The sequence below is a fragment of the Botryllus schlosseri genome, chromosome 6, assembly GCF_051294905.1.
Source record: "Botryllus schlosseri isolate E-star chromosome 6, Bs_hap1, whole genome shotgun sequence".
NCBI classification, from domain to species: Eukaryota; Metazoa; Chordata; class Ascidiacea; order Stolidobranchia; family Styelidae; genus Botryllus; species Botryllus schlosseri.
In genome coordinates this window covers 17,290,904-17,303,631 of record NC_137241.1, presented here as the reverse complement: position 1 = coordinate 17,303,631, position 12,728 = coordinate 17,290,904, and the positions used below count along the sequence as shown (strand labels likewise).

General features: G+C 42.1%; 2 protein-coding genes across 2 annotated transcripts; one reads left to right on the top strand and one right to left on the bottom strand.

Moving 5' to 3' along the window:
• Positions 1-145: 145 nt before the first annotated feature.
• LOC145441270 (periodic tryptophan protein 2 homolog) lies at positions 146-4,192 on the top strand. Its single transcript, XM_080319090.1, has 3 exons — positions 146-2,266; positions 2,731-2,884; positions 2,962-4,192. The coding sequence occupies exons 1-3, from the start codon at positions 624-626 to the stop codon at positions 3,757-3,759; spliced, it is 2,595 nt and encodes an 864-aa protein (XP_080175216.1). The 5' UTR covers positions 146-623; the 3' UTR covers positions 3,760-4,192.
• Positions 3,824-7,477, bottom strand: LOC145441277 (V-type proton ATPase subunit E-like). Its single transcript, XM_080319098.1, has 7 exons — positions 7,318-7,477; positions 5,673-5,738; positions 5,045-5,154; positions 4,623-4,689; positions 4,407-4,565; positions 4,163-4,345; positions 3,824-4,096 (listed from the first exon to the last, which is right to left on the bottom strand). The coding sequence occupies exons 1-7, from the start codon at positions 7,348-7,350 to the stop codon at positions 4,034-4,036; spliced, it is 681 nt and encodes a 226-aa protein (XP_080175224.1). The 5' UTR covers positions 7,351-7,477; the 3' UTR covers positions 3,824-4,033.
• Between the last annotated feature and the right edge of the window lie 5,251 nt (positions 7,478-12,728).

Below are 12,728 nucleotides of genomic sequence, written 5' to 3'. Positions count from 1 at the left end.
TATATGCTACGGTATTTTTTTTTCCGATCACGGGTTACTCCTGTGGATACCTAACCATATCCTAATCGACATAATCGTACGTTCGTACCGGCGTGCGGGTGTGCCTGTGTCCTTATATACTGCTAGGCCAGTTACAGTTACGGCTATACCATATTTTGAGTTCCGGAAACGATCACACTCGTTACAAATTATAAAAGTCAGATTGCCGGACTAGAAAACTGGTGATTCTAAAATTTGTACTAGAATTCATTCCTCATAAAAGAGGACATACCGGTAATTATGATCTAACCTTGGGAAAGTTTGTGACCGGTTCTGAATAGACTCGCCTCATTTCTACCGTAACTGAGGCTTATGTAAACTTTCGACAAAGTTCTTGTATATCGGCCGACAAGATTGCGCAATGGTGGGGTGTCCAGCTTCTTAATCGCCTGCATGATCGTGATCTGCAGGTCATGGATTTAATCCCCTGCTGGTCAGTAGCCAACTTGTCAAATATATTACCGATCGTTTGATATTGATGCAACTGTTTCTTTAGATTTTTGGCTTGTGTCCGTTGACCTATTGGGTAGATATTGGATTTAATGAAGTGTATTTTCTCCTTCGTTTAACTAAGAAGAAGGGTGATGAAGTACTCATATAAGTTTGCGAATTTGCTAGGGACCGTCTACACAAAAGGAAATGCAATATTCCTTCCAAATGCAGATACCCTATGCAGCCCAGTCGGCAATCACCTGACTTTGTTCAATCTGAAAGAGAACACATCAGAGACCCTTCCAGTCACTACTAAGTATAACATTTCCCAAATCGCCTTTTCTCCTGACTGTGTCCTCGCCATTATATTGGATGAAGAAGGCAACTCTTATCTCGTGAGTCTTCAGAGCAAATCCATTTTGCACAAATTCCGATTCCAGAAACCTGTGAGCTGTATCAAGTTCAGTCCTGATGGCACAAAGTTTATTGTGTGCATGGAAAAAGTCGTGCTGATGTACCACGCTCCCGGAAGAACGAGAGAAATCAACCCGTTCAAGTTGATTCGGAGCTACCACGATGTTCACGACGACGTGACTAATGTAGACTGGTCGGATAATTCGTTGGCATTTGCGATGTGCAGTAAAGATATGATGACGAGGATCCACTCGATTTCCCCGGGCCAGTATCTTAAATATATGTTCGGTGGTCACAAAGATGAAGTTGTGGCCTGTTTTTTCGAAAGCCAGTCCTTCGATTTATACACGGTGGGCAAAGAAGGCGCGCTCAATGTTTGGGAATGCGATGTGGATTTTGATTTCTTCGGCGAGGATCCCGATACTGCCAAGGAGAGGAAGTCGTGGAGTTTCAAAAGATTGGCCAAACATTATTTCAATGCGGAGGGTGACTTCAATTTTGTGACAAACGCCAGCTACCACAAACAAACCCATATTTTATGCACGGGATTTGAATCGGGATCATTCCTCATACATGAACTGCCTGGGTTCAATTGGATTCACTCTCTCAACATGGCCGACCATCCGCTATCATCGGTATCGTTTAATTCCGCGGGAGACTGGATTGCTTTGGGGTGTTCCACTTCAGGCCAGCTTTTAGTGTGGGAATGGCGAAGCGAGTCTTACGTCATGAAACAACACGGGCATTTGAATAATATGGCTTGCCTTGATTACTCTCCCGACGGACGCTTTCTAGTGACTGGCGGAGAAGACGGCAAGGTTAAAGTGTGGAATGCTTCCAGTGGATTTTGTTTTGTTACATTTACTGAACATAAGTCTGGCGTGACGGGGGTGGTTTTTACCAGTAACGGAAATGTGGTAGTGTCGGCATCGTTAGACGGCACCGTGAGAGCATTTGATATGCACCGATATAGAAATTTCCGCACCTTCACGTCTCCGAATCCTGTACAGTTCATCTCGCTAGCGGTCGACGGCAGTGGGGATATAGTATGCGCCGGTTCCAAAGACAATTTCGGGGTATTTTTGTGGTCAATGCAGACCGGCAAACTCCTCAGTATCCTTGCGGGTCATGAAGGCCCTGTCGTGTCTCTGGCGTTCTCGTCGAGAGAGTCTGTTCTCGCGAGCGGTTCCTGGGACGGTGCTGTCCGGCTTTGGAACGTCTTGGAAGGGAAGGGATCACGGGAAACTTTGGCTTTGAATCACGATGTTTTGGCAGTCGCTTTCAGTGCAGACGGCGCGACTGTGGCTGTTTCATCGCTGAACACGGAGATCACCTTTTGGGACGCTTCGACCGGCGTGCAAACCGGTACCATAGAGTGCAAGTATGTATTTTTGTATGTGGTGTGCGATATTCTGTCTTGAATTTTCTCAGATCTTTTAGCGTTGATTGAAATTATATTGCTGACATTCAGATATGATCACTTAAAGTGCTTCTAATTTTCTGAGTACTCAAGTAGATTTACCAACTTGTACTACTTAATTGGTTTGGATTACTCGTAGTTTTTTAGGCAAAACTAATTACTTTGTACACTTCTGTTTTTGTTTGATAGAAAGTAGTTTTGGAATATGCTTAAATCATATTTATGAGGGAAATTGTCATGACCACTAGGTGAAAGAAACCCTGTATCACGGTCACTCAAAATTTTTGAAACTACCCGAGTGCTCTTCATATCTTCATTTTGTAGTTCTAGTTGAAGTAAATTTGAAATGTCATTGAAATTGCTACACTGCCGACTACTATGCCACCTGTGCTTACAATCCCTTCCAATTCCAATTTTCGTTACAGATATGACATAGCATGCGGCCGTAGCGAGCTCGACCGGACATCCAGCAAAACCAAGGCCGAAGGCAAGATGTTCGACGCTATTGCGTTCTCGACTGATGGCTCGTCCCTCATTGCCGGAGGGAAATTCCTAAACATATGTATCTACAGCGTTGAGGTGGGTATTGCATATTGCTTTGATTATTTTCCTTTCAGCCGCATACCGTTTTTACCAACACATTATTGCTTTGACAGGGATGCCTTTTGGTGAAGAGTTTCACGGTCAGTCAGAACTTTTCACTGGATGCAACGGAACAATTCTTGAACAGAAGGAAGATGACGGATTTTGGCCCACAGGCTTTAATTGACACAGATGTTGCGAAAGTAAGTCTGCCCGGCGTAATGAAAGGGGACATGTGCAGCAGGGCGTTCAAGCCCGAGGTGAGAGTGTCCGAAGTCAAGTTTTCTCCGACCGGAAGAGAGTGGGCGGCCGTGACGACGGAAGGCATACTTGTGTATTCTCTGGACGGCAATTCAGTGTTCAGTCCGTTTGAAGTGGATATGGACATTACGCCGGATCAGATACGAGAAAAATCGAAGCTGGGACAACACGGTGTCGCGATCACTATGTCGCTGAAACTCAACGAGAAGGATATCATCCGAGAGGTAGTTGAGAACGTGCCACATTGTGCCATTGATGTCGTGTCAAGGCACTTGAAGCCGCTCTATGTCGGCAAGCTGCTATCTTACATCGCCGGGGAGATAAGCGGAACACGGCACTTGCAATTTTATGTGATGTGGACCAGGTACCTACTGCTGCACCACTGCTCGATGCTAAAGAGCAGATGGAAGAAAGTGCTGCCTGTCGTGAATAATCTGCTGAAGTACTTGGTGGTGGTGAAGGAAGACCTAGGGTCGATTTGCGACCGGAATGGACATCAGATAGAGTTCATCGTGTCGATGTCCGAGCATCCGAATAAAAGATTAAGACTGGCCGTACAGGATTCGGACGATGACTCTGGCATTGGTAATTTCAGCGAAGAGATGGCTTGACTGCCGAACGCGGCACCGAATGGTTCTTGATTAAACGGGTTCGCGATATAAAAACAATGCGAAATGCCTGTATTCAGCATTTTTATTGCATTGCACGGGATGGCGATATAAGAACAAATACAACACAAAAAGGACGCATCACAATAGCACTCAGGTTTGCTCCACGCCGGAAGACGGGACAATCTTTTATCATCTGGTGAAATGAAGACACACTACTCGGACACCGAAAACGCGTACTTTTTCTATGTAGAGAGGTAATAAATATCAGATCAAGTTAATCCATGAACTTCCTGTTGCGATTCTGACCGAAAAGCCTCACCCTTGTCTCAGGCAATATCTGGTGAAAATATAGGCATCGATTCGTTAGAAGCGGTTAGGTTTAGCGGGTCACACATTATCTCACCTGCTTGCTTATTAAATCGAGTCTTGCTTCGAGGGTGTTTTCGACTCTAATACGCCCTCCTTGCGCTGACATCACGACTCCACCAGACGTGTCGCCTCCCAGCCAGTTTGTTTCGTTGATGGTGACGTTTGCATTGATGCCAGATTGATTTTTGAAAGAAGCTGCGGCCTTGGGTATCGCTTTCTAATGCAACATGGTAGGATTTAGAGACGTGCCTAGCTACCGGTCATATGCATGGACTTACCTTGACGACGGAGTGGTCTTCTTTCTTACATCTCAAGGACACGTCGCTTTCGAGAATTTGGAACAGGCCTTGGGCTATCAATCCCTCCAGGAGCTCTTGATAGCGCTGCTGATCTCTTCGGACTTCGCTCAGTCTTTCTCCAGCTTCCTCAAGAATACCCTGTAAAGCTTCAGTTTTAGAGCGCTGTTTATCAATCCTGGAATAAAACTAAGTTACGTCGATATACTCTTCTCGTTTCTTCAGCAAACTGAGTCGCGCGGAGTTGACCATCTGTGATTGTTGGCTGTAATGGGGGGAGAAATGCATTTGACTTGCGAACTGGCCTCAAGAATCAAGTGTTCAGGGGGATTTGCATTGGAGTCCGATCTATTTATTGACACTATGGAAATTGCATAAAATACTCTCGAGAGATTTCAGGAAGTACACCCGGAAATGAAACGTCTTGCACTTATATCTATGTCAGAGGGCATACTATTATATGCAGTAAATGTAGCTGTTTAACGCATTTTTGACTGTCTATAATCGTTATAAAACCCACTCCACCTATACGGTCCATGTCGACCACCTTGTCAAGGCGAAATGTGTTGAATGCACATATTACGGTTTTTTATTATTATATGCACCAATTAGTCACTCACATCCTTCTTTGTTGTTCAAGTTGCTTCTCTTTTTTGGCATAGAATTCCATGATTTTTTGCCGTTGTTGCTGCACGAGCCTTCCTTTTTCAATTTGAAATTCTTCCTCAGCCTAAAATCAAATAATTTGTTAGCGGAATGGGAGAAACATAGCCTTAAACCTTAATTACGCCTGCAATCCAATGAAGTGACAATAGAAATATAGTTGGGTTTGCCATGAACAATATAATATGGTTCATTTATGATGAATACAGTATATCTATAACAGCTCTAAATGCACGGGCAGTTATAAATTATATTGCACAGCTGAGGTCAATACAAATGTATTGTGTTGATCAGAAACATATTGAGACACATCCGGAACACGGTCAAAACAATGGAACTAGGCTTGAAAACTGTGGTTACAAGATATCATACCTATCAAAATATTTAACTGCTAGGAACCACACAAAAAAGTTTGCAAAACATGAACGGATAGCAAAAGGAATCGGTACAAATCTATGCACATTGAACAATCGTCATTCATTTACAGATCAATTCACATCAAGTGAGAAGTTATATATGAATAGAGTGGTTACTGCTGCTGCACATTACTGCAGTAATAGTATTAGAATACTATAATACATGCACCTTTGCATCAATCTCTTCGGCCTTTTCCTGAGCTTCTTGGTCTATGAATGCAATCATATGGTCTATCTGAAAAGAAAATATGACGTGAAAATTGCAGGAATGCGTGAAATTGTTTAGCTTTACTACCAGACGACTTCTATGAGTTCTATAGATTACGATGCGAAACACTGAACTAAGCGGTCCTGATATGCGATAGCCGACAGCCACTACACTACAAAAAATAATAAGACAATTTTGGTCTTATTGTCTTAAAGTGACTTTTTATGATCGGTCTTAAAGACTAATCGGTCTTAACAAGAATTTTTCGTCTCAAAATTAAGACCGAAATTGCTTGAAAATAAGACCGTTGTCGCTTAAAATCAAGAGACAAATTACATCAAAATACTCAGAGTGCTTTGGGGGTATTCACATGTCAGTGTTAGTTTCTGCATGAAGGGAAGCCTAACATACCTGGATTTGCAATTCATTAGATTCATATTACATAACGTTGTCATTGTACATTCCACTTACCACTTTGTATACAATCCTCAAAACAATATATAGTTCAATTAGAGTATATAATAGTATTTGTGGTGGGTGCGACATGCCACCACCATTGTGTCAGTGAAAAGTGACAAGGTACAGTACTTTGAATTCTTGTTCTGGTGCAAATGCATTCTGCATTTGACTTATTTGAAGTGTGACATGTGACCAGCGAGAAATGAACAACATGGCACCACCAAATACGTTTTGGCTCTCTGCTCTCAAGCCACCCCTAGATTGTATTTGCAATGACCTTTGATGGATCAAAATTTGTCAAAGAAAGCTAATTACGTCCTGCGCTCCTGGCTCATGACAGTTTACCATTCTGATTTATAAGACCACGGACCATGATGTTTCTTGATTAGCAAAATTTGTCTTAAAAACAAGACCGGAAAAACTGATACATCAAAAACTGTCCCAATAAGCACAATGTGTCTTTCAAGATGTGTTTATTGATCTCAGTTTTAAGACCGAATAATCTTGATAATTCAATGTGGTCTTAAGTTTGATCAGTCCTAATTTTAAGACCGAATAATCTTGACAATTGAATAATATGGTCTTATAAAGCTGAATCAGTCTTAATTTTAAGACTGAATAATCTTGACAATTCAATATGTTCTTAAAAAGTTTGATCAGTCCTAATTTTAAGACAGAATAATCTTGACAATTCAACATGGTCTTATAAAGCTGAATCAGTCTTAATTTTAAGACAGAATAATCTTGACAATTCAATATGGTCTTAAAAAGTTTGATCAGTCCTAATTTTAAGACAGAATAATCTTGACAATTCAATATGGTCTTATAAAGCTGAATCAGTCTTAACTTCAAGACAGAATAATCTTGACAATTCAATATGGTCTTAAAAAGTTTGATCAGTCTTAATTTTAAGACAGAATAATCTTGACAATTCAATATGGTCTTATAAAGCTGAATCAGTCTTAATTTCAATTTTCAAGACCGAATAATCTCTACAATTTAAAATGGTCTTGAAAAGCTGAATCAGTCTCAATTTTAAGACTTCATTTCATCAGTAAGACTACATTTGCTGAAAATGAGAGCAAATCTTCTCAATGTCTTAAATTTGAGACCAAAATTACAAATTATTTTTTGTAGTGTACCTTACCTGTTTCTTCACATCTTCTTCGCTCAGACCCATGGTGAGAAATTAAGTGCTAGTTTAGCTTTAAGATATGAACGAAAATCTGAAAAATTTATTGAGCCTCTTTTTGCAATTAGAGTATTCCGTCAATATTCAATACATAAACCCAAAACAGAATCCCAAACCTTTCGCATCCTGCTCAATAAGAAGATGTGGACGGAAAAGCTAGTCACTACACCATCACCATATAAATCCTAATCTTCGGTTGCCTGCTCACTGGGTGTCAGTAGAAGTTATCACATGACGCCACAGATCAGTGGGCTCAGGGCAACAATTTCGAAAGAAAATTTTGTCGACTTTGATTTTGCACCTGATTTGGGTTAAATTTGGTGTGCAGATTAAAAAAAAAGCGGCCACTTTTCTTCCCTCACGTCGAGTTTTTGATCTACAGCATGCTCCCAAAGTAATCAAACATTCACAAATTTAGCCATATCGTCGCTGTGGATTCAAGTAGCTTATTATGTCCATTTTACACATTTTGAGAAAATTAACTTTATGTAAGTCTTCATTCTCTTCTAGCCATGGTTAAATTTGAAGCAACATGGAAAAAATCAACAGGGTCAAGATAAGGCCGAAAATATATGAAAATATTACCTAATTTTCTCACAATTTGAAAAGGCGAGCTACTTTTATTCTACCGTGACGATAATACTTTTCCATTCGTAATAGGAATGCACTTACACATCGCGACACGGAAATCTTGTAATAAGTTATATACCAAAAGGGTCAATCTCATAATTGCATAAGTAAAATGACGGAGGTATATCGACATATAGGTCGATCTAGCGTTGTGGTGAGCGTCGCCGCTATCTACTCATGCGGCCCGGGGTTCAAGTCCCGCCTTTGGCGGTATTCTGCCGGGCTCCTCGTCCCCGTGTCGCGGTTCTAGCGGCAAAAATAACCCAACGAAGAAATATAGCAAAGGGAACAAGACTGTGACATCAGGAAGTCGGCCGAGGTTGATGCAAATGGTCGTTCGGCATCCTCCCAGGGTTGTAATGACTCGAGTCATACTCTCGAGTCACGATTTTCTGATGACTCGACTTGACTCGAGTCATTTTCTCAAAATACGGAAATGACTCGGCTCGAATCGAGTCAAACTGTGTATATTGACTCGACTTGGAGTCGAGTCATTGCGCATGACTCGAATCAAGTCATATGACTCGAGACTCAGACGGCCACGACCGACATTTCATCGTTCGTAATTTCGAAGAATATAGTAAAGTAACCATACCATATTTAGATTTCGTCTATTGATACTGGAACTTGAAAATGCGACCAGACACTGTTAAAAGTGAGGAAAATTTGTATATAAATGCGAAGCATTCGATATCACGAAACGGAGTTTTAAAAGTGGTTTTAACAAGACTTCAACTGGAAACTGAGCAGGTCACCACAATGACTCGGACTCGAACCCCTGCTCGATGACTTGGACTCGGACTTGTCTCGGTGGTGAATTGAAAATGACTCGACTTGACTCGAGTCAAGACTATAAAAGAGAGATTGACTTGTGACTCGGGGCCTTGTGACTTGGTTACAACCCTGAAATAACCCAAACCGTTAAAATCGCTGGTCATCAGCCCGTTTCCAAAGCAGAAAATGCCAAATATTTCGGGGTTTTACTGGACTCGAACATGTTCTGGATGAGTCATATTCAGTCCCTAGATAATATATTATCACCGAAGTCCGGCCTGTTCTACTTCCCTAGTCACTTATGCCAACCTGGGTTATTCTCAGGGCCGTAAAAGCACTTCGTCAGCCCCCCCCCCAAAAAAAAAAAAAACGTTGGTTCTGGGGCCCCATGTGATGATAAACCTCCTGAGGTTATACACTGTATAACGCTACTTATCATCTACATGGGGGATCGTTAGCTGAGTCAGCCTTTCAAGCCTGCACGCGCGAACCGCGAAAAATTTCTATAATTCATGATTGAATCGGTCAATGTGATCGGGAATTGCATACATATTGCTATCAATTTTTATCCTCTCTCTGCCCACGTAATCAGATTTACAGGCAGAGCTGTGTGAGGTGTGTTTGAAAAGGTAGGACCCCTCAATAATATTTAAACATCTTCGGGCGTATACCCGTTGGCAGGACCGAAACAGCACTTCGTCAGGCCCCCCAAAAAACTTTGGTCTGGGGCTCCCATAGGGGGATAAACCTACCCCCAATCACGTTGTTCGCTTTTGCTACGTAATTAGACGTACTGCTTAGCGAGCCAGCGCGAAGCGCGAAAATTTTCCATAATTCATGATAAAATCGGTCAATAAGATCGGGAATTGCATATTGTCCTCTCTGCTCACGTAATCAGATTTACCGGTAGAGCTGAGTGAGGTGTTACGGAAACTGTAGGGCCCGTTGGTATGACTCCGTAACATCATGTTATTTTGTAACCTCCTGTCTGCTATATCAAAGAGAGAGAGAGAGAGAGATACGATATTCTTTTTCGCCTGCACCATCGAGATGCTTTGACGACGGAGTTGCGATACGGCCCCATGAGGTCATCTAGTCTGCGCCCCCGTTTTTTTTCTCCTCCATGCTATCCGTGATTGCTGAGCGCCTAGCAGGATAGCTGCGGATACCAATTTCCGAGTCTTTGGTATGACCCGGCCGGGGATCGAGAAGCCGGACGCATAACCATTACACTATCTCGCTCGGTAAAATATAGAATCGCCCAAACGTAGGCTACTAAACTAAAAGACGCACACGATTTCAAATTGTTATTTCTTCACTGGCATATAATTTTTCCCTGTCTTGTGAGGTTCATATTGTCAAGACAGGAACATTTGGAGCCAGTCATTAAGGCGCCTAATCAAACATATATGTATTTTGTATATAAAACGAAGTTTTCGGTCAGCATAAGGGCAGTTCTTTTCGGCGAAGGTTTTCTCGCTGTCGATCGTTCTGGCACACTTCTTGGAGTCGCATGTTACATGGCGTAAAACTTTATATTCCTTGGTGCATCGTGGCCCGGTAATGGCCAACGCCGATATGCCCATTTCTATAAATGTTGCGTATTTTTTCTTGGGGGAAGAGTACCCCAAAATTAAGATACTTTGCAACTTGAAATCGCGCCTAACGCGAAAAATTTGTGAAAAGTTGCATAAATATTCAAAAAATACTCCATAATTTATGCTAATTCACGAAATAATTTTGGGCCCCTTCGAGCTCGCCCCCCTAAATGGTGGGTTTGGGGTGCGGCAGTTACGGTCCTGGTTCTTCTGATGCTCTTTAACCCTTTTGAAATTTGGTCAGTTTTCGCGAAACTGACCATCACTTTTCAAATTCATACCGTGACCCCAGCAAGACTTACATCTGGGCTGTTTCAGTTTAAAAGTGGGCGGACTATATCCCTCTACCGTTTCCGCCCTCGATCGACACCCCAAGACATGTCTAAGGTTTTTTATAAGATTAAATAAACAAACTTTTTCTCTAAAAAATCTCTTTCTTTCTCTCATTTTTCAAGACTGACCCCCAGGATAGCGCCAGAGAGACAGAAATGCTGGTGACGTCATATTTTGTGATACGATTGTTGATATACAATGTTCTTTCCAATTCTCTACTAGTTGCTGACGATTACCCCTGACGAGTGTCAGCCGAAAATATCCGGGTTCATTTCAATATGAATATACTATTTAATTGTATATTGAAGTTCTGTACCTCCAAGAAGCTCTTCAGAGACAGAAATGATGCATGAGTGCGTAGCCACCGTTGCCTGGTTTCAAACAAGCCGTCAACCATGGCCGTAAACCACGCCGCTCGCCAGATATCGAAAAATCAAAAATAATTAAATATTTACATATGGGCGTGGTCAGTAAACGGTCACAATGGTCAACTTCAAGATCAACCCCGGATCGGACCCTTACCGCCCAGTTAATGGCATGAAACAACGTGGTATACTTTCTCTTGTCGTATCCAGCCATTTGCAGGCATAGTAAACCAGTTTATGACTCATATTCGGTCACGAACTTAACTATGTTCTGGAAAATCACCGAAGCGTGACCACAATTACCAAACCCCTTCAGAATACTCCCAAGAACAAGTTTTGATGTTTGAAACGGTGAAAAATTACACAGAACACCGTACAAGTCGACTTCTGATGTTCTGGCAGAATGTCTGACAAGATTTCCCACTCGGAAAATATCTGGAAATTTTTTGTGATAACCACTTTTTTCTGCATGCGTATTTTCGGCCGAACTCCTCATGTAAGATGGTCGGTGCTCGAAAATTATCATGCCTTATACCTTCGAATTAGGTATCATATAAATCAGAACATTGCTAGCTTTCCCTACGAACAAAAATGAAGCCTCTAGGACAGTGGTCCTCAACCTTTTTGGCTTCGCGGACCCCTTTTCACCGTCACGGACCGCCGCGGACCCCCTCAAGTTTTAGTTCAATTTTAGCTCTATTATGGAGCAATCTTCATCTGTCTTGTGCAAATATGAACTGTAGGCTTGTGATAAACAGTAAAATAATGATTCTTATTGAAAATAACGTACTACTTATGTATAAATTGGTGCACTATTATTATTTTAAAGCTAATTTTGCTTGTTGTAACAGTAAGTCTGTGTCGTGCCTGGACCAGTAGATAGCTGACTGGCGACTGGCTGTCTTAGGTTGGCGACTTCTTAACCCACAGTTTCACTCGGTACGGATGTATTGCAGCAGAGAAGCGTACGTCGATGAATCTCAAGTCTCAAGGGCCGTCACAGAGAAACGTGGGTTTATATACCCAAAAATGCGTAACAATGAATGTGATTGTAATGCGTTAGCCAATGAGAACGGGTTGGTAAAGTTCTAGTGACAGGAAAAAGGCAGTACTCTAGCTAGGACTATGTTTGGCGTAACAATGCTTACGAAGCTTGCGCAACACTAGCAGAGATAGTAGAGTTCTACAAGTTGTCATGATATACTAAAATCCTAATACGAGCACGGTATATTTCCGTCATAACAGATACCTGGCGTTAGCTAGGGACATTGGATTAAAAGGAGCAGCGGTCTGCTACATTGTGTATTTCTTGAAGTGCGTGGTCGTGTCTTGAAAATCCGCGTCTTCGTTTTGATATGAACGAGGAGTGCCGAATACCATTTTCGCAAAGATAGATGGAGGCAGGCGCGTAGCCAGGGGGGGTTTCGGGGGTCGAAACCCCCCCCTTTAGAAACGCGAAACCCCCTCCTTTAACGCGAAACCTCATCCTTTTTAAATGACCGCTCTGACGCTAATACTCGGTTGCAATTCAATAAGTTGTATTATCAGTATTGCGCGCGGCCAATAACGAAAGGCGCGGCCAATTAACGAAGTCGTATTGCTAATTAGCGAGATTCGTCCATGCGCAGCGCATTGCACTGCACAGTGCACAATGTAACGCGACACG

Excerpts from the sequence above, each read along its gene's own strand:
- LOC145441270 (XM_080319090.1), top strand. The coding sequence starts at position 624 with ATGAAGTACTCATATAAGTTTGCGAATTTGCTAGGGACCGTCTACACA. Across the intron at positions 2,267-2,730 it reads ACCGGTACCATAGAGTGCAA|ATATGACATAGCATGCGGCC; the intron begins GTATGTATTTTT and ends TTTTCGTTACAG. Across the intron at positions 2,885-2,961 it reads TATGTATCTACAGCGTTGAG|GGATGCCTTTTGGTGAAGAG; the intron begins GTGGGTATTGCA and ends TTGCTTTGACAG.
- LOC145441277 (XM_080319098.1), bottom strand. The coding sequence starts at position 7,350 with ATGGGTCTGAGCGAAGAAGATGTGAAGAAACAG. Across the intron at positions 4,566-4,622 it reads AACGAGAAGAGTATATCGAC|GGTATTCTTGAGGAAGCTGG; the intron begins GTAACTTAGTTT and ends GAAGCTTTACAG. Across the intron at positions 4,346-4,406 it reads AAGACCACTCCGTCGTCAAG|AAAGCGATACCCAAGGCCGC; the intron begins GTAAGTCCATGC and ends ATGTTGCATTAG.